Source organism: Pelophylax lessonae (genome assembly GCF_965119305.1).
Source record: "Pelophylax lessonae genome assembly, chromosome: 6".
In the NCBI taxonomy this organism is placed as follows: Eukaryota; Metazoa; Chordata; class Amphibia; order Anura; family Ranidae; genus Pelophylax; species Pelophylax lessonae.
The window spans coordinates 300,204,180-300,226,284 of NC_138773.1; the positions used below are offsets into that span (position 1 = coordinate 300,204,180).

The 22,105-nt window shown below is 47.2% G+C and overlaps 1 protein-coding gene across 1 annotated transcript in view; it reads left to right on the forward strand.

The window, feature by feature from the left end:
• The window catches only part of STK16 (serine/threonine kinase 16), a 170,361-nt gene that overhangs the window by 142,017 nt on the left and 6,239 nt on the right, over positions 1–22,105 (forward strand). Inside the window, exons 18-20 of the mRNA XM_082262066.1 lie at positions 9,378–9,498; positions 14,085–14,180; positions 19,585–19,706. Coding sequence (XP_082118192.1) covers positions 9,378–9,498; positions 14,085–14,180; positions 19,585–19,706 — 339 coding nt within the window. The remainder of the gene's footprint in view (positions 1–9,377; positions 9,499–14,084; positions 14,181–19,584; positions 19,707–22,105) is intronic.

The following is a 22,105-nucleotide window of genomic DNA, read 5'->3' on the forward strand; positions in this document are numbered from 1 at the left end:
TGCCACACTTGTTTTTGCCCCCATTTTTCATGAGCTAAACTCCAAGATCTAAGAAAACCGGGATTCATCCATGAAGAGAACGCCTCTCCAAAGTGCCAGACGCCATAGAATGTGAGCATTTGCCCACTCAAGTCGGTTATGATAAACTGCAGTCAGGTGGAGACCCCGATGAGGACGATGAGCTTCCCTGAGATGGTTTCTGACAGTTTGTGCAGAAATTCTTTGGTTATGAAAATCGATTGTTGCAGCAGCTGTCCGGGTGGCCGGTCTCGGACCATCTTGGAGGTGAAGATGCTGGATGTGGAGGTCCTGGGCTGGTGTGGTTACACATGGTCTGCGGTTGTGAGGCCGGTTGGATGTACTGCCAAATTCTCTGAAACGCCTTTGGAGACGGCTTATGGTAGAGAAATGTTATGTGAAGATGGTACAGCGCCACTAAATGGAACAACTAACTAACTAAAGAAAAAAGAGGTGAACCAAAGTCCATAAGTCCATGTAGAGGAAAGATTCAAATGCTGAAAAAGTGGCCACAAATCCAACAATAATCTTGAAATGGAGTTTCTGGCAGAGATCACACAATCAATAAAGGGTGTACCCTTACCGGACAGTTGGACCCCCTGTTACGGAAGGTCAAACAGGCGTGCGAAGTCAGTCACCAGAGACAAGTAAACGTCCAAATTCCTCTCCGAACAGCCACAGAACATTCGGGTAGGACCATGGAACCGGCAGACCTCAATGGACCCCAGGTGTACATAAGGGATGACCTCCAATAATACAAATAGGGGCGCACATGGTGAAGTACGTACGGATTTTATTAATAAAAGAAAGGTAAACAACTCACATGTAGCCAGAAAAGACCCATCAAATTGTAATCTGTCCCTCTGAACATAAACCAGCCTCCAGCCAGCGAATTAAGGGTTGTGGTCAATACACATTACAAACGATCTTATACACCATGTGTAATTGCATAATAAAAACAAGTGAGTTTGCAACCAGGTTAAATACAAAAAACACAAATATAAAAACAAATGCATTATACATATAAAACCAAAATGGATAAGTTACAAACCATAATAGGCAATAAAATTCAATCCCATCTGCCCGCAATAAATTGAAAGTCCCATAATGTGTGTGAGGTACTATAGTACTCTAGTGCATAGCCCAGTGGTTCCTAAATATCAACTGGGACAGCAATACCCTCCAAAACTGTTCAAAGCAAGGAAAGAAAATTGGGATAAACAAATTTACAGCAAATAAGTGGTGCACCCCTAGCGGTATTACATCTAGGTGTGCAAAAAGGCTCCCAGACAGTGCACTCAGGATAATATATGCTCAGATATGGGTGCAATGTCGGGGAAAGTGGGACACAAAAGGAAGAACCAATGGACAACAAAAAGGGGAAAAAAAGGAAGAGGGTCTAGGGAGTCAATCTGGCTATCAGCTGTTGTTGATAAAGCAGTTGACATCCCAATCCACGTTGAGACCAAAAGGGGTATAACACTTCAGGTCAAAAATCCACCTGGTCTCAAGCCTTGAGATCTCCCTCCTCACATTACTCCCCCTCCAATGTCGAGTAAATTTGTCAATGGCTATAATCCGAGTCCCAGCAGCTTTTTTATGGTGACATTCCAGGTAGTGTCTCGAGACGGAATGTTTGGGGAAACCTCGACGGATGTTACCCAGATGTTCATTCACCCTAGTTTTCATGGCACGGGTGGTCCTGCCCACGTACTGGTACCCGCACGGGCATTCCAACATATAGACTACGTTCTCTGTTGTACATGTAATGAACGTGTCAATAGGGTAACTCTTCTGTGTGGCTTTGGAACGAAATAATAGAACCTTTCGTTCCTTAATGGCATTGGCTTTACAAACCACACATCGCCTACAGGGGAAGAACCCTTTAATTTCAGGAAAAAGGTGGGTGGTCCTGACAGGAGGGTCCACAATATTTGGTGCCACCCTAAGTCTCAAAGGCGGAGCGCCCTTAAAAACCACTGTGGGCCATTCTCCAACCACAGGAGCCAGAACCCTGTCATTTTTTAATACATTCCAATGTCGGTTAAAGATTTTCTTGATATCCCGAAATTGGTGAGTGTATGGAGTCACAAAAGCAGTGGTAAATGCTGTATTTGACTCCCTATTAGCCCTAGAACCTGCTAGCATGCTAGTTCTATCTAGGCCAGCCACTTCCTGAATCGCTAAATCCAGTTCAGAGTTGGAGTACCCTTTATCCAGGAACCTCCCTTTAAGGACACGAGCTTGTTGGAAGTAGTCCTCAATTAGGGTGCAATTCCTAAGGATCCTTGTGAACTGGCTCTTGGGCACCGACTTAAGCCACGAAGGGTGGTGGTAACTGTCGGTGCCTATATACCCATTACGATCCGTGGCCTTAAAAAAGGTTGTAGTCACCAATTCGTTGCCTTTGACTGTAATGTTGAGGTCGAGGAAATGAATATTAGATGCACTCGCCTCATGCTGCAGGCGTATCCCAAAGATGTTGGTATTCAAGTCCTCGAAAAACCGGGAAAGGGACTCGACGGTGCCATTCCAAATGAGGAGGACATCGTCGATGTACCTTTTCCACATCACTAGCTCATCCCGTTGGTCCCTAAAAGATGAAGTCCTCCTCCCACTTTGCCATGAACAAGTTTGCCATACTAGGGGCGAACTTGGCACCCATAGCAACTCCCCTGGTCTGGAGGTAGTAAGTACCCCCAAACCAGAAGTAGTTGTGGGTCATGGCAAAGGAGAGGAGGTCCAGGATCAACTCCCTTTGTGCTGGGATGAGCAGTGGGTCCCTCTGTAAGAAGGAGGAAACCGACTGGTGTCCATGCTCGTGGGAAATGATAGTGTAGAGGGAGGCAACATCCGCGGTGGCCAGCAGATAGCCCTCCCTCCACTGTATCCCATCCAAGAGCCGGATCACCTGCGTTGAATCCCTCAGAAAGGTGGGGGTGGAAACCACCAATGGCTGTAGGTACCCGTCAATGTACTTACCAACCCTTGAGGTCACAGAATCTATCCCGCTGATGATGGGACGGCCCGGCGGGTTAACCGGATTCTTGTGAACCTTAGGGAGGTAGTACATGACGGGTACCCTAGGAGCCATGGGAATCAAAAACAATTTCTCCTTCTTATTGAGGATATTGTCCTCGAAAGCTTTCTCTACTAGTGTGGTAAGTTCTTTCTTATATTTGCGGGTGGGATTGGATCTTAGAAGAGAATAGGTATCTCGATCTGACAGGATATTAGACATTTCTGTCAGATATGCTGTCTTATCCAAGACCACAATCCCCCCTCCCTTATCTGCTGGTCGAACCACCAGATCATCTCTAGACTGCAGAGATTTTAATCCATCATCAAACCTCTTATCTGCATACATGCATTTGACCTCCAGTTTTTCCAAATCTTTGATCACCAGGTCCTTGAACACGCCCAATGAAGGGGCCAAGGGACCAGGGGGGTTGAACAAAGAAGCATTGGAAAGATTGGAATGCCTGATGCCTTCTCTAGTCTGAATGGAGTTTTTAACAGGGTTGGAAAGAATATAGCGTTTAACATTGAGTTTACGCGTATATTTTTGGACATCCATAAATACAGTGAACTTGTCCAGGGGCTTGAAAGGAACATGTTTCAAACCCCGGTCTAGAACAAATAGTTCGTCCTCTTTGAGTGAGGCAGAACTTAAATTGAAGATGCCAGCACCTAGTTTGTTCTTTTTCTTTTCTTTGCTGCTCCTTCTGCCTCCCCTGGTTCCTCGGCTCGTCCCGTTGGGCGGTCGTAGTCGTACCTGTTCCTCAGGAAAAAATCTGGGTATCTTTGAGGATACTGGGGTCCTCTAGGTGAATCATACCCACGTTCCCTAGGGTAGTTATTCCTTTGAGGGGCCGGTAGGGGGTGCCTCGTGATAAATCTATCATCATAATGGTCATAGTACTCCTGATGATTCTCCAGAGGCGCATAGGAGTTAAAAGTGGGGGCATAATATTGGTTGTTTTGGGGCTTTTTCTGTTTCTTCTTTTTGTTTTTATTCTTATTTTTTGGGGGTCTCGTTGGGGTATTAGCCCTAAATGGCCTCAAAGTGTTGGGCCCGGAGGGTGTCCGATTACCTCTAGGGCCAACCGGAGGACCAGAGGGTCTAACCGATGTGGGCGTGCCAGGTGCAAATCGGTAAGGAGTGCCACCAGAGATCATGCGTAGTGGTCTACTGTCGACACTCTCACCAGTTGAGGTACTAGCACCTTGGTTGGTCTCCATTCCGGATTCCACCAATTCCGAAGATGGCATATCCCCATCCGCTGCCTCTGCTCTCCTTTTTTGCCATTTAAAAACAAGATCACTTCCATAGTCACTAGCATCCCTGAAGTATTTTTTCCTTTTCTTTATACTTCTGTTCCGACTCCTCCTTCTCCAAAAGCTATGGTAGAGAAATGAACATTCAATTCACAGGCAACAGCTCTGGTGGACATTCCTGCAGTCAGCATGCAATTGCATGCTCCCTCAAAACTTGTGGCATTGTGCTGTGTGATAAAACTGCACATTTTAGAGTGGCCTTTTATTGTGGCCAGCCAAAGGCACACCTGTGCAATAATCATGCTGTCTAATCAGCATCTTGATATGTCACACCTGTGAGGTGGTCGGATTATCTCAGCAAAGGAGAAGTGATCACTAACACAGATTTATACAGATTTGTGAACAATATTTGAGAGAAATAGGCCTTTTATGTACATAGAAAAAGTCTTAGATCAAAAAATGTGGGCAAAAACAAGTGTTGCGTTTAATAATTTTGTTCAGTGTATATAATTTTAGTAGTAAAATAGGAGATTGTCTGTCTGTAGTGTAAAGCCCCGTACACAGGTACCGAATGTCGGCCGAACGATCGGCCGTCTTTTGTCCGGTGCTGTTTTGTCGGCTGAAAACTGCAAAAGACTGCACATGAATTTTGTCGGCCAACAGCCGACTGCAGAAGTGATGTCATGTGATGGTTAACTTTCCCTGTGTTTTTTCTTCTCTGAGCATGCCCAGTCTTGCTAATCGGCTGTTTGTTGGCCGAATTCTGTACTGACTGGCGAACAATCGGCCGTTCTGGTGTTGGCCAACAAAAATTTTAATGCCTGCACACCCGATTCCGTTCAGCCGAAAATGCGCTGTCGGCTGTCGGAAGCATCATACTAACAAGCCTACAATCGGCCGTCGGCCGGATATTTACGGCCGACAATCGCTACGTGTGTACGGGGCTTTACCTTATGGAGGCTTGGGATGAAGAGCTTGTCTCAGAAATGAAAGTGAATGTACAGGATCAGGTAAGTAGGCTGTCATTTTTGCGCAGTGGAGCTGTCCACATTAAAGGATAACTGTATTTTAAAGCAGATTAAAGTGGTTGTAATGTATGAAGGTTTTTTATCCTTATGCATTCTATACATTAAGATAAAAAAGCCTTCTGTGTGAAGCAGCCCCCCTAATACTTACCTTGAGCCCCATCTCGATCCAGTGATGTTGCAGGAGTGTCTCGGCTGCCTGAGACTTTTCCCTCCTCATTGGCGTGCCATTGGCTCCCACTGCGGTCAGTCAAATTCATTAAGCCAATGAGGGGAGAGGGGGGCGGGGCCGGGCCATGGCTCTTTGTCTGAATGGGCACAGAGCTACGGCTTGGCTCAGGTGCCCCCATAGCAAGCTGCTTGCTGTGGGGGCACTCAACAGGAGGGAGGGGCCATGAGCGCTGAAGAGGGACCCGAGAAGAGGAGGATTGGCTCTGTGAAAAAACACTCCACAGAGTGGACAACATGTTTGGTATTTTTAACAAAAAAAAAAAAAACTAGACTTTACAATAATTTTAAGTGATTGTAAAGGGAATTTTTGCTTTTCAATAACATATGCATTATACTTGCCTGCTCCTGTAGTTTTGCACAAAGCAGCCCCAAACTACACTTCTGGGTTCCCCTGCCCATTGGCTCCTCACCTTTGACGAGTGTCGGCCTAGCAAGCCACTTTCTATGGGACTAATTGTGCGGGCTCTATCCTGAGCCATGCTGTGTGTGTGCATGGACACGCACAGTGTGGCTCAGGCCTGCCTCCTGCTCTCTCTCACAGGCTGTGTTTGGCAGCAGCAGGATGGCTCCCTCTGCTGCCTCTGTTCATTGAGGTGAGAGAGAGATGCTGCTCCCGTGCACAGCACTGGATCCAGATCGGGTTCCAGTAAGTTTAAGGGGGGCTCGGGGTAAAGGGAGCTCAACACAGAGTTTTTTTTTTTATCTTAATGCATAGAATGCATTAAGGTAATAAACCATCTACCTTTACAACCTCTTTAGCTTGTTTAATAGATCCAGGAATACGGGCTCAATCCTGAGCCACGCTGTGTGTGTCCATGGACACACACACAGCGTGGCTTAGGCCTGCCCCCTAATTTCCCCTCAGATGCCGCGATTGGCATCAGCAGGAGCCAATGGCTCCCACCGATGCTTCTATGTCCATTGAGGAAAGAGAGAGAGCCGCTACTCTTGGGCACAGCGCTGGATGGAGATCGGGTTCTGGTAAGCATAAGGGGGGCTGGGGGGTGGGAGAGGGAGCTGAACACAGAAGTGTTTTTGTGCCTTAGAATGCATTAAGATAATAAACCGTCTACCTTTACAGCCACTTTAGCTTGTTTAATAGATTCAGGAATACTAATCAACATATACTCCCTGCTTTTTCTCTTTTTATCCTTTAAAATGGTGAACAGAGGCCCAGGTCAGTGTAAACCTTGCTTTCTTTGCTTTTGCTGTGCAACTGGAGGCAAGGATTGAGAACATGGAAGGCATCTGTTTGGCATGCCTGTTTCTACTAATGGCTGCACTGCACTCATGTAATCACAAAAGATCATAAACATCTGGAAGTCAACTATGCAGCTGAGTAAAGCAGAAATGCTTGCTAGTTCTCAGTCCTGGTCTGGAAGCATGTGTGTTATGTACAGCAGCTAACTATACCGGTGCTGCCAGATTTGAAGTTCTCATCAGTGATTAAAGAGGGGTTCCGCCTGGAGAAAAAAAACAATTAAATGTCTGCAGCTAATACTGTACAAATACTGTAGCTGGTGACTTTTAAAATATAGACACTTACCTGTCCAGGGAGCCTGCAATTTCAGCACCCCAGACGATTTTTAGATTGGCCATTCTTTCTAAGGTAAACCAGCAATGAAGCCTTTCGGCTTCACAGCCGATTCCCTACTGCGCATGCGCACAACGCGCTTTGCATTTTTATAGGCTCCACGGCAGGGGAAGTCGAAGAAGGATGCAACTTCCGGTGGACGGCGCCGCGATGCTGTCTCCCAGAAGTGGGGAAGGGTACTTGTCAAAAACAGGTACCCCCCCCCCCCCCCCCGAAAGGTGCCTAATGTGGCACCAAATAGGGGGGAGGAAGCAAATGAGTGGAAGTTCCACTTTTGGGTGGAACCCTGCTTTAAATGCATTGCAGCCCAGAAACCATTAACCTCCCTGGCGGTTTTCCCGAGTGTGGCTTGGGGTTAATTTTCAGTACTAAAAGCGGTAACCCCCCGAGCCACACTCGGGATTACCCCAGAATCATACTCCCCTTCCCTGCGATCCCCCGCTGTCCTCCCCGCCATTCTCTCGCTGTCCTCTCGCTCTGTGCTCGGCCGATGCTGGCACTTGCCTTCCGGTTCCCTTCCCTGCGAGCGTTGCGACACATGGGGGTGGAACCGGCGGCAAATTCAAAAGTGTAAATACACCAAATGAGATAATACAAAGCTGTGATCCTAACGGATTACACTGTATCATCCCATTTCACCACAGGATTTCACCTGGTGGATTTTCCAGTGCCCTGCCTGTGCTTTTCCAGTGCTTTGTGTCTGGATAATGGAGAATGACCATGGCGTCCAAAAAGCGTTTTTTGCGCAAAAGCGCTTTTAGACTAACAGGAAAACAGCGACAGCAAAACAGTTACTTGAAGAACTGAGCGATAGCGATTCGTGGGAACATTCGTCATCAGGTACGGAAAGTGAGGACAGCGACAATTCTGATGTCTCTTTCTGGCACATCGCTTGTGGAATTTGGGAACTTTATCAAATGATTCTTCAAAGTTTCCAACGGAGCGCCAGAAAGAGACATCAGAATCGTCGCTGTCGTCACTTTCCGTACCTGATGATGACTTTTCCCACGAATCGCTATCGCTCAGTTCTTCAAGTAACTCTGTTTCGCTGTCGCTGTTTTCATCTAAAAGCGCTTTTGCGCAAAAAACGCTTTTTGCACGCCATGGTCGTTCTCAGATAAGCAGGCACAAAGAACTGAAAAAGCACAGGCAGGGCACTGGAAAAGTCACCAGCACCAGGTGAAATCCTGTGGTGAAATGGGATGATACAGTGTAATCCGTTGGGGTCACAGCTTTCGATCATCTCATTTGGTGTATTTACATTTTTGAAATTGCCGCCAGTTCCACCCCCCTGCATCGCAACGCTCGCAGTGAAGGGAACCGGAGGACAGGTGCCGGCATCAGCCAAGGAAACAGCGGGAGGATGGTGGGGGAGGATGGCAGGGGATTGACGAGCAAGGTGAGTTTTAAAATATAAAACAGATTTCCATGCAAAACAATGTACCGCTTTTAGCACAGAAATCCTGACATAATCAGACCACCAGGGAGGTTAATGACTGCTGGCACTGAAGACATTGAGGCTTGGTTCACACTAGTACGAATTTAATGCGGGTTTCCCCACATCCAATTCACATGACAGGAGAAAGTGCCCTGCTCTCAATGGAGCGTTCCACACATCTCGGGTAGCCGAGGAGCGGATTGCACAGGGGTCCTGGGTGTCTTCGGCTCCTTTTCAGGTCCGAATTTAGGCAAAAATTTGGGCCTAATGTGTCCCTGAAATGGAGAACAGGGACTTCCCGGACCCCTGCAGTGAGCCACATCTGTATTGGGTGTGAACCCAGCCTGAATCAAACAGGGATACAGACACAGAAAAGCCGAAACAAAGTAATGTTTACACAGGGAAAGAAACCGCAAAAACTAGACCTGGATACATTTAAAGAACTATAGATATGTAATAATCCTTTAAAACTCTATAGAAGGGCATTCTTTGCACCTCAGCTGGACCTAAAGCGCTGTTTCTAGCAGCCAGGTGACTTTATTTTGAGAAATGTCGGAATGCAGAAGCGTCACCTTTGCCGCCATCTGGCAGTGTGGTCATCGGGTTTGTACTGTAGATAGCAGCCATTACCATTACCTGCTGGCAAAATGCATGCATGCAGGCAAAAAGAAAGAAGTGTGAATTTTTATCAAGAAACGTCTTGATAACTATAGTCCTGTTTTGTGGTTTCAAGAAAAATATACATTTTGTGGAGTCCCTTGTTCTTCACAGTTGTGCTTGTCTTATTTTTAAGGGACCTAAAACCGACTAACGTGCTGCTGGAAGATGATGATCAGCCCCTGTTGATGGATCTTGGCTCTATGAATCACGCACGTATTGAGGTATCGGGGACCAGGCAGGCAATGTCGGTGCAGGTACGGTTAAATTTCCAAACCTAGTCAAGCTAAAAGTCATTAACTGTGAGAGCTTGTAGTTATTGCCCATAGCTATTGTAATTGCTGTTTGTAGCAACAAATTAGACTTTCATGTGGGCGTTGTGGAATCTGCAGCACTGACATGTTGCCTATCTCTGCAGAACATGGCTATAAACAAAACATGGAAAATATAGCATTATGGCCACTAGATGGTAATCCATAGGAAATAAATATTTCTATTTATATTTACTATGATGGTCAGCTCCACCTAGTGGCCAATTTTGGTATTTCTCTTTCGTTCATTGACGGACACAGCTCCTGCTCTTCTTAACCATTGGGTTATACTGCCCCTACAGGAGCAGTACACTAGGTATTAAAAAAAGTCTGGCTACGCCTATGGGCAGTCCCAGGGGGTATACTGCCTCTCTCTCCTATAGGTACTCAGTCGTTTTTCTGCTTTGTTATGAATATGGACCTAGTTCCTCGCTGGGATCTCTGGTCCTGGCAATTTTTTTCTTTTTAGATAGATATATATTTTTTTTTTCTCCTGTTTTTTTTTTTTTTTTTTTTTCCTGTGAGATCTACAATCAACTGCCGGACTGGGCGACAGGCTGGATATTCTAGATCCAGTGGTCACCCCATTCTGGCCAGCGAGCGTGCGCAAACCTCAGCTCTGCGCTAGGTCGGGCGCGACATAGCCCCATTGGATGGGGACTGGCCTGCGAGTTAAATGCCTCGCAAGGTCCCAGCAGCGTTCCTCCTGGCCGAAAGCCCCCAATTTCGGTTGAGAGGAGGTTCTGTCTGGAGCGGTGCCTGTCTGGTTCCTGGTATGGTAAGTAACTGTCCTCCCACTCCCCCTGGAGGGTTTTGGGGTAGATGTGGGCCCCTCCATAGGACGGTCGGACCCCTGGGTTACCCTCCTTCCCGTTAGGCACCCCCCTCATCGGTCTGGTGGTCCCTGTGGGCCATCTCGCCCCCCCCTCTCCACTGACGTGGGGGGGGGGTGCGCTGCTGGCGATCAGGTGTTTGGCTTTGGGGGGGGTTGTACCTGGTGGGGGCTCCTGCCAGGGCCCCCCCTTCTTGCGGTGCCGTTTTCTGAGGCCTAGGGATCCCTCCTGGGTCCATCAGGACCATCAGGATCGTCCATCAGGGGCAACTGACAAGGGATCAAAGCCTTTCAGGGCCTCCTCTGGTGTATCCAAGTGAACTTGGTCTGGTAAGTCGAGAGTGGGCTTCTCCAGACCCGCAGTTAAGGTTCCTTCAGCATGAAGGTGCACCCCATGTTGGGGGTGGGGGGACGTCTTCGCTGGTATTTGAACCTGTGGACTTCCCTGGTACAAGACAAGTGGGTCCACAAAGTCTTATGGCCCGGCTATAAGATCGAGTTTCATTCTTGCCCTTCGGAGAGAATCTTTCCTTCCACTCTTTTTGGGGGCGGTGCAAGACCTGTTACTTCAAGGGGTGATTGTCCCGTTTCCAACATCGGAAAATGTTTTCAGGGGTTTTACTCAAACCTGTTTACAGTTCTCCGGAAGGAAGGCAAGGTACGTCCGAATCTGGACCTCAAGGCGCTGAACTGCTTTGTACGGGTGTAGAAGTTCAGAATGGAGTCTATTCGCTCGGTGGTGGCATCCCTACATCAGGGGGATTTTTTTTGCCTCTGTCGACATCAAGGTCGGATACCTTCACATTCCAATACGTGCCGGTCACCAGTGCTTCCTCTGCTTTGCCGTAGTTGGGGAGCATTATCAGTTTGGGGTGTTACCCTTTGGTCTCGCCTCTGCTCCTCGGGTCTTCACAAATGTGTTAGCCCCGGTGCTAGCATTGTTACGCCAAAGGGGGATCGCAGTACTTGGCTACTTGGATGACCTCCTTCTGCGAGCGGTCTCTTACTGCTCTGGTGGAAAACCTGGAGATCACCATAGGAACTCTGAGGGAGTTTGACTGGATTCTGAATTTTCAGAAGTCTGCTCTGGTTCTGTCCACAAAGCTGGACTATCTGGGTCTGATTCTGGACTCTGCTTTAGCCAGAGTGCTCCTTCCTCTGGAAAAACTCCAGAAACTGCTGGCTGTAATTCGTCTCCTGCTGTCCAGCAGATGGTCATCCCTCTGGACTTGCGTGTGGGTGCTGGGCCTGATGGTGTCTACCTTCGAGGCAGTTCCGTTTGCACAGTTCCATGCGAGGTCCTGGGCAAATGGGACAAGAACTGGCAGTCTCTGTCCTCACTTTGTTTTAGACAGTGGTCACCACAGATGCCAGCCTGTCCGGGTGGGGAGGCGTCCTCGGCAAAAATTCTTCTTGGGGGGGGGGGGGGGGTTGTCTGGAAACTCTGGAAAGAGTCCAGACTACCGATCAATGTCCTGGAACTCCGAGCGATCAGACTGTGCCTAGAACATTGGCCGTCTTCGGGGATTTCCAGTGCGCATTCATTCGGACAATGCCATGTCCGTGGCTTGTGTTAATCACCAGGGGGGCACAAGAAGTGTCCTGGCAGCTATGGAGGTAGCCGGCATTCTAAGGTGGGCAGAACGTTTTGTTCCAGTCCTCTCCGCCGTACATTCCTGGGGTAGAAAACTGGCAGGCGGATTACCTCAGTCGGCAGGCTTTGGACCAAGGGGAGTAGTCATTTCATCAGTGTTTCATCAGTTGTGACTCCGATGGGGCATCCCCGAGGTAGATCTGTTGGCGTCTTGGTTCAACAGAAAGGTGCAGAGGTTTGTGGCTCGGTCACGGGATCCCTGGTGGACGCCACAGACACGCTGGTGGCCCTGTGGGGTCAGTATCGTCTGATTTACGCCTTCCCTCCTCTCAAGCTTCTGCCAAGACTTCTACGCAGGATCGAGGCAGAAGGGATTCCCGTCATCTTAGTGGCCTTGTGGATCCTCTCAGGGAGGATCTACTGTCCCAAGGGCCAATCTTCCATCCTGCTTTACAGTCGCTGGCTTTGATTGCTTGGCTGTTGAACGCCAGGTGCTGAAGGATAGAGGTTTGTCGGTGATTCCAACACTGTTAAAAGCTAGGAAATCTACTTCTAGGAAGATCTACCATCGTACGTGGAAGATGTGGGATGAGTCTCTTGGGGTTCATCCTCGCTGTTTTTCTGTAGCTCGGATCTTGACCTTCCTTCAAAGGGGACTGGTCTTGAGTACTGTCAAGGGCCAGGTGTCGGCCTTGGCGGTCTTCTTTCAATGGCCCTTTGCCACACAATTCCTGGTGTGTACTTTTCTTCAGGGAGTTCGGCACTTGGCTCCATCAGTGGCAACTTCCGTCATCAGGCGTTAGTGACGCAGGTTTGCAAGGCGGCCACCTGGTCGTCGGTGCACACTTGTCATGGACTTGCAATAGTTTGGCAAGTTTACCTGTCCCATCATGTCTGTATTAGTGGTCAGACTGCACTTCTGGTTCCTTTTTATCACCTCTCCTTCCTGTTCCTGCCCCACCCAGGCCATCACAGGAATTCTATATTAACCAGTGCACTGCAGGTCTGCTTTGAACAGTGTTTGGTTCCTGTTTGCCGTGTGCTTGATCTATGTTTCAGTGTACTGACTTTGGCTTGTCTCTGACTATTCCTGTTTGCCTGTTACCCTGACCTTTTGGCCTGTCCCTTGGTTACCCTTGTCTGCCTGTTACCCCGACCTTGGCTTACCCATCACCATTCTGTGTGTCCTGAGTGGCTGCTTCCCTTCTCTCCCTACGGAGCGTGACCCAGGGGACCCCAGGGGCCGCGACCTGGGCCTAGCTGCAGCCAAGTCCATCCTCACCACTAGAGGCTCTGGTGAACACCTGCTGGGTCTTAGACTCCGCGCCCTGGGGAATCTTAGGCTCACGTTCCGGTCCATCCGCAGCAGTCTACTATCGGATTCACTACCTTGCGCTGCACCCCTGCCTCCAACAGGGTGCAGTCGTCACCTGGCCACAGGTGACCTGACAACACTTTTACAAAGTTCTATAAAGTGAATGTGTTGGCTTCTGCGGATGCTTCTTTTGGCCACAAGGTTTTGCAGGCTGCTGTTTTGAGGACCTGGTCCTCTTTTTTGAGGGTGTATTGTTTTTTGTTTTTTTTTAGGTGGACTCCAGTTGTTTTGGTTGAGCTCCTGTTTACCTGGTTGGCTATAGTTTAGACTTGGGAATTTCTTTTTTGCTTTTTCCACCGCTCCTCATGTTTAACACTGCTTTGGGACGTCCCAATGGTTAAGAAGATCAGGAGCTGTGTCCGTCAATGAGCGAAAGAGAAATGGATTTTATGGTAAGTCAAAAATCCAATTTTTCTTGATTTCACACTATTGCGAATGAAGCCATCGGACCTGGAGAGAAAATAGCTTAGTAGCATTTGATTTTGCCAGCATGAATGTACATGCAGTTTTCAATCTGCTTTATTTATTTATTTATTTATTTATTTATTTATTTTTTCATATATACACCCATTTCATATATACACACACATTTGACATACATATTAAAATAAACTGATTCCAACAACAGAGAATTGCATGGAACCTCTAACCAAAATACAGAGCTTTCCTTTTACCAGTGGATAGTGGGGGTGGATTACAGCCTTGGTATAATTAGGAGTGTTCTCTTGTAGGACTGGGCAGCACAGCGATGTACCATCTCCTACCGCGCCCCCGAACTTTTCAATGTGGAAAGTAACTGTGTGATTGATGAGAGGACAGATATCTGGGTATGAATCATTCAATTTTCTTTTAACACGTATGTCACAAAGGGAAGATGTTTTGCAATCTATTTTTTTCTTTATTATGTTAATGTGTATCTAATGCCAAAACTTTTTTTTTTTTTTTTTTGGATAGAATAGGAAATCGTTTACGCCACCTGTGTCCCAATAAGGAGATTTTACTTTCTGTTCAATAAACACAACAGGAAATGAGAGGAAATCTCTCCAAAGTCAGGGAAATCCTCTTGTAGACAGTTGTCTCTAATCCTGTTCTGGTGACATGAAAATCCCTAGTGGGGACACAGACAGCTGTTAAAGTCTTATTTTTTTTTTTGTCCCCCAAATCCATATATATCCACATAACCACAGAGAATAGCGCACACATACAAAAGGAGTAACTTTAAAATATTACAAGGCTACTGAGACCTGATTAAAATGAGAAAAATGGGGATTTGGTGCTTAAGCCCACCACTGCGTCAAAGTACCCCAATATCAGTGGATCCTACACTATACATAAACTGAACGATGAATCCCACCTCACTTAACCATGGGAGATTCTTACTCCTTACATGGGAGAAATGTCCTAGCTGCAGAAAACACTGCCTAAACTACACTATAAAGGGAGTCCTCCTATATCTGCTCAGTAGTGGACACTCATAACGAGGTACTGGTGTGGGAAAGTGGGGTGCTCCACCCCAGGAGTTTGGTCAGTATTCAATGTGTAACAAACAGACAAAGGGTAGGGGGGGGCACACCCTAAACATGCATTTCTAAAGCTGGTGCTGCTATAAAGACCAATATGCATATATAACCAGTGGCGGTTGGTGAATGAAAATTTGGGGGGAAAGGAAAAAACCAACACACCAAGGGCCCCCCCCCTGGCTGAGCCGGCAGGCTGGTTGGCCGGCAATCAAATCTACGACCCCCTCCCTCCTCCGCCCCTCCCGCGACAGACAGCCAGCATCCTTACCTGCTCCTTCCCCGAGTGGCTGTGAGTCTCCTCCGGCCGTACGTCTCCTCCCTCTTCCTGGCCAATAGCCAGTAAAATCACTTCTCTTTTTAGCCAGTCAGAAAAGGGGTCTCACGACCCGCTTCCTGATTGGCTGGGAGGAGAGTTAATGTGATAATAGCGAATATTAATTCGCTATTGTAATACAACTGGGTGGGCTCAGGGCGCAGTGCTCTGCTCCCCGAGCCCACCCTTTTTTGAAGCCTATTGGAGCCTCTGGCTCTAATCAGGTGCTTAAAAAAATAAATAAAAATCCCCTATTGGAATCCATGCGCCCTGCATGTAGATTAGGGGGCCGGACGCATGGATAGGGGGGGGGGTGGCACCCCAATGGACGGGCAGCCACTGTATATATAACCACAGAGAATAGTGCACACATACAAAATGAGTAACTTTCAAATAATAAAAGGCTACTGAGACCTGATTAAAATGAGTAAAAATGTGGGATTTGGTCACACCATATGGCCATATCATGCTTAAGCCCACCACTGCATCAAAGTAACCCATTAGTGGGTCCTACACTATCTGATAATGGGTTACTTTGATGCAGTGGTGGGCTTAAGCATGATATGGCCATATGGTGTGACCAAATCCCACATTTTTACTCATTTTAATCAGGTCTCAGTAGCCTTTTATTATTTGAAAGTTACTCCTTTTGTATGTGTGCACTATTCTCTGTGGTTATATATGCATATTGGTCTTTATAGCAGCACCAGCTTTAGAAATACATATTTAGGGTGTGCCCCCCCTACCCTTTGTCTAGATAGATAGACAGACAGACATCTGTCTATCTCCTCTTTTCTCCCTTTTCTTTCTCCTCTCCTCCTCCTTTTTTTTTTTCCCCTCTCCTCTACTCTTCTCTTTCTTTCTCCTCTCCTTCCCTCTCTCCTTATATATATATATATTTTTTTTTTTATTATAAAACTTTCTTTTTAATCTTACCAAATCAGCTAATCTAATCAATAAACCAAAACTGTTGATCAGTGTTTAAGTTTTTCCCTATAACATTGATGGTCAGTGTGCCCTCTTTGTGATTTTTGTGTACCCCCCCCCCCTCTCACAGCTGATTGGTTCACAGTAATCACAAGGCATAGAGCCACAAGGCATAGTGCATTTTGCGTGTGATCCTTGTTGTCTTCTAGTTACAGCTTGATCACAGGTGTTCAAAGGATGCACTGGCTACTGTGTGTGTGTTTTCTGAAAAAGAGTCCAACCCTCCTCCTTCCTCCTCCTCCTCCTCCTCCTCCTCCTCCCTCTTCTTCCCTCTTCCACCTCCTCCTCTTCCCTCTTCTTCCTCCTCCTCTTCCCTCTTCTTCCTCCTCCTCTTCCCTCTTCTTCCCTCTTCCTCCTCCTCTTCCCTCTTCTTCCCTCTTCCTCCTCCTCTTCCCTCTTCTTCCCTCTTCCTCCTCCTCTTCCCTCCTCTTCCCTCTTCTTCCCTCTTCCTCCTCCTCTTCCCTCTTCTTCCCTCTTCCTCCTCCTCTTCCCTCTTCTTCCCTCTTCTTCCTCCTCCTCCTCTTCCTTCTTCTTCCCTCTTCCCCCTCTTCCTTCTTCTTCCCTCTTCCTCCTCCTCTTCCTTCCTCCTCCTTCTTCCTCCTTCCTTCCCTCCTTCTCCTCCTCCTTCTCCTCCTCCTCCTCCTCCTCCTCCTTCTCCTCCTCCTCCTCCTCCTCCTCCTCCTCCTCCTTCTCCTTCTTCTTCTTCCTCCTCTTCCTTCTTCTTCTTCCTTCTTCTTCCTCCTCCTCCTCTTCCTTCATCATCAAAGTGGGTGGAACTATTGGCAAAATTAAAATGACTTATTTGATGCCGTCTGATACATTAACACAGCATTGTTGGTTTCCCTTATTCTTTCTCCCCTGTAAGTTTTTTATTATCTGTACATTCTGTCAGTAGGTCTTATAATTTTCTGCCTCAGTAATAGGGACCCTCTCCACATAGTGATAGCGCTGTTGTGTGAACTGCAAAACAGCATGGCTGCCCTGTGAACAGAGCTTTCTAGGTAGACCTACAGAATCAATTACAGCAACAGGTTTTTCCCTGGCCGGTGTGATTTTTCTCTTCTTATTTTTTCTTTTTTTTTGGGGGTTTTTTTTAAACCCTGTGCCTGCCATTTTGCTGGGTGGCTTGGTATAGTATGGGAAGTAGAAAAATAACGGATCTAACTACTAGGATTAACAGGTAATAAAACAATGTTAATGGGGTTAAATAACCAGACTGCTGTGTTAATACTACTGACATACTTCATCATTTTGTGATGCAGCCCATAGTTCCACTTCAAATGCATGGGGACCCCCTAATTTATTCTTCATAGAATGCAATCTGTTATTTTTTTTTACATTTTGATTGTGTTGGGATATAAACTCACCGGCCACTTTATTAGGTACACCTTGCTAGTGTCGGGTTGGACCCCCTTTTGCCTTCATTCTTCGTGGCAAAGATACAACAAGGTGTTGGAAAGATTCCTCAGAGATTTTCCTCCATAGTGACATGATAACATCACACAGTTGCTGCAGATTTGTCGGCTGCACATCCATGATGGGAATCTTCCGTTCCACCACATCCCAAAGGTTCTCTATTGGATGAGATGTGGTGAGTGTGGAGGCCATTGGAGGACAGTGACCTCATTGTCATGGTGAAGAAACCAGTGGTGAGATGATTGGAGCTTTGCGACATGGTGCATTATCCTGCTGGAAGGAGCCATCAGAAGATGGGGACACTGCAGTCATAAAGGGATGGACATGGTCACCAACAATACTCAGGTAGGCCATGCTGTTTAACCACTTCAGTACAGATCATTTTCACCCCCTTCCTGCCCAGGCCAATTTTCAGCTTACAGCACTGTCGCACTTTGAATGACAATTGCGCAGTCATGCTACACTGTACCCATATGACATTTTTATCATTTTTTTCACACAAATCTAGCTTTTATTTGGTGGTATTTAATCACCGCTGTGTTTTTTATTTCTTACAAAAACAAAAAAAGAAAAAGACAGAAATTTTTGAATAAAAAAGTATTATTATTTTCTGTAAGTAAATTTTAAAAATAAAGTAATTTTTCTCCTTCACCGATGTGCGCTGATCAGGTGGCACTTATGAGGAGGTACTAATATGCCGCACTCAGAGGCAGCACTGATGGACACTGAGAGGGCTGGCACTGACTGGCAGCACTGTGGGCACTGATTGTAGGCACTGATGGGCATTGGTTGTGTAGACTTATGTGCACTTTTTTTACTTTACAGTAATCAGGGCACTGATGATCAGTGCCCTGATTACCTGTCCTAGGCTCCCCTTTAAGGAAGAGCCGCTGATCGGCTCTCCTTGGCACACACTGACAGTGTGAGGCGAGGAGAGCCGATAAACGGCACTTTCTTATTTACATGTTACCGGCTGTGATTGGACACAGCTGATCAGATGGGTAAAGTGCCATGTCATTGGCTCTCTACCAAGATCGGGGTCACGCTGTGTCCCAGCAACACGGCGCGGCCGCCATTGTCGCACAGCGTGCCCGGGGGCGCGCGAGAGAGGCCGTTCTGGGGCATCGTCATGTGACATCCCAGAACGAGAGCCGCAACGCCCCGCCGTCATTTGACGGTGAGTGGGCGGCAAGTGGTTAAACAATGCTCAATTGGTACTAAGGGGCTCAAACTGTTCCAAAAAAAATATCCCCCACACCAGCCTGAACCGGTGATACAAGCCAGGATGGATCCAGGCTTTCATGTTGTTTATGTCAAATTCTGACCCTCCCATCTGAATGTCACAGCTGAAATGCAGACTCATCAGACCAGGCAAGATTTTTCCAATCTTCTATTGTCCAATTTTGGTGATCCTGTGCAAATTGTAGCCTCAGTTTCCTGTTCTTAGCTGACAGGAGTGGCACCCAGGGTGGTCTGCTGCTGCTGTAGCCCATCTTCTTCAAGGTTTGATGTGTTGTGCGTTCAGAGATGGTATTCTGCCTTTCAATCCTCTAAAACCAGTCTGCCCATTCTCCTCTGACATCAACAAGGCATTTTTCCTCCAGACAACTGCTGCTCACTAATATTTTTTCATTTTCGGACCATTCTGTGTAAACCCGAGAGAGATGGTTGTGTGTGAAAATCCCAGTAGATCGGCAGTTCTTGAAATACTCAGACCAGCCTGTCTGTCACCAACAACCACGCCACGTTCAAAGTCACCTAAATCCCCTTTCTTCCCCATTCTGATGCTCGGTTTGAACTTCAGCAAGTCGTCTTCACCACATCTAGATATCTAAATGCATTGAGTTGCTGCCATGTGATTGGCTGATCAGCAATTTGTGTTGCCAAGCAATTGAACAGGTGTACCTAATAAAGTGGCCGGTGAGTTTATCTTGCTATGATTTTATTTAGTGTATCTGATGCATTGTAACTGTCACATTTGCGTTTACTCTTCAGTCTCTCGGTTGTGTACTGTATTCCATGATGTTTGGCGAGGGTCCATATGACATGATTTTCCAAAAAGGAGACAGCGTGGCCTTGGCTGTTCAAAACAGCATCAAAATCCCTGAAAATGACAGGTAATATTGCTATTTACAGAGCTGAAAATGTGCAACACACACTGAAAGTCTTCAGGTGCCTTGTGTTGCTGTATCTTTTGAGAGCCAGAATTTTGCGCTGAAACCAAGGTATGCACCAATACCGTTTTTTTATCGGGGAGTACGAGCACCGATACTTTTGGTCAAGTACACAGGCGCAGTGCAGGAAATTGCATGCGATTTGGACAGGAATCGCACCGAATTTCTGTTCAAATTTCATGCGATTCTTTGCAGTATGATTTGTGCCCATTCATTTTGTATAGGCACAAATTGCACCACAAAGTATCGATATCAGGAGTACTCATGAAAATAGTCGGCATCGGTGCATCCCTACTGAAAACCAATTATTTGCAAATGCAAGAAGATTTCTGACCCACAACTTATAACACTTGTCCTACTGCCTGGCTGGCAAGAAGAGAACAGGATGTCCTGTCTGTGCTCCCAGCCAGCCACTAGAGGGAGTATGGAGACTAATGCTGGCCATGCACTAGCTGAAAATAGTTTGAAAATCTGTTATTGTGGACTGTTCATTTGTTTTTTGTCCACTTAACCTCCCTGGCAGTATGATTATTTCAGCTTTTAGGTGCTGTAAATGGTACCATTATTTTGCACGGAAATCTGTTCTGTACATTTTAAAACTCATCTTCCCCTGCGATCCCCAGCCGTCCTCCAGCTGTCCTCCCGCTCTGTGCTCAGCCGATGCCGGCACCTGTCTTCCGGTTCCCTTCCCTGCGAGCGTTGCGACGCAGGGGGGTGGAACCGGCGGCAAATTAAAAAATGTGAATACACCAAATGAGATGATACAAAGCTGTGATCCTAACGGATTACACTGTATCATCCCATTTCACCACAGGATTTCACCTGGTGACTTTTCCAGTGCCCTGCCTGTGCTTTTCCAGTACTTTGTGCCTGGAAAATAGAGAACCACCATGGCGTCCAAAAAGCATACATTTTGCGCAAAAGCGCTTTTAGACGAACTGGAAAACAGCGACAGCCAAACCGAGTTACTTGAAGAACTGAGCGATAGCAATTAGTGGGAAAATTCGTCATCAGGTACGGAAAGTGACGACAGCGACGTTTCTGATGTCTCTTTCTGGTGCTCCGTTGGGAATTCTGAAGAATCATTTGATATTCTTCCCAAATTCCACAAGCGATGTGCCAGAAAGAGACATCAAACTCGTCGCTGTCGTCACTTTCCGTATCTGATGACGAATTTCCCCACGAATCGCTATCGCTCAGTTCTTCAAGTAACTCCGTTTCACTGTCGCTGTTTTCCAGTTCGTCTAAAAGCTCTTTTGCGCAAAAAAAAAAGCTTTTTGGACGCCATGGTTTTTCCAGGCACAAAGAACTGGAAAAGCACAGGCAGGGCACTGGAAAAGTCACCAGGTGAAATCCTGTGGTGAAATGGGATGACACAGTGTAATCCGTTAGGATCACAGCTTTGTATCATCTCATTTGGTGTATTTATACTTTTGAATTTGCCGCTGGTTCCTCCCCCCTGCGTCGCAACGCTCGCAGGGAAGGAACCGGAAGTGCCGGCAATCGGCCGTGCACACAGCGGGGAGAGACGGCGGGAGAGAGTCTGAGGACACCGGGGAGGACGGCGGAGGAGCGCAGGGAAGGTGAGTAACATTGCGGTGTAATCCCTAGTGTGACTCGGGATTACCGCTTTTGGTACTGAAAATTAACCCAGAGCCACATTCGGGAATACCGCCAGGGAGGTTAATGGGCACGAATAGAAAATCGCTTTTCAGAGCCCAAAAATCGAAGGAACGGGTTGGAAAATTCTGACGAATGAACGATAATTTGAAAGGTCCCCAAAAAGCTCCGGGTCTCGTGTGGATCGTTTTATTTTTATTAGCCCCAAGTGTCCACTGTTCGATGTGCTCCTCCTCCTCCTCTCCGTATGGCGTCTACACAGTACTGCCTGGCCTGCCACACTGGTTGCTAGTATCGCCAGGCTAGCAACCAGTGATGTCACTCGTCATTTGACAACAGCAGCCAACAGGAGAGTCTCCCATTGCTCAGAGCGGAGGAGGATTTCAAATTGCTCCTCTGCGCCTAGAATAGGCTCCGCCTCCACCCAACTCCCTCTTCTTCAGTCCACATCTCAGAGGCGGCGGCGGCAGCAGCAGAGGGAAGAAGGTAAGTGCCCTGCTCCCGAGCAAGTCTCCGTATGTGACTGGCTAGGAGGGGCGGTAGGGCAGCTGCATATAGAGGAATTGATCTTTCCATATTCCTCCTGCAGCCACTGAATGCCTGATTCTCCTCCTCTCCCTTCTGCAGGCATTCAGCGGCTGCAGGAGGAATATGGAAAGATCAATTCCTCTATATGCAGCTGCCCCACCGCCCCTCCTATACAACTTCTTTTGCTGGCCCCC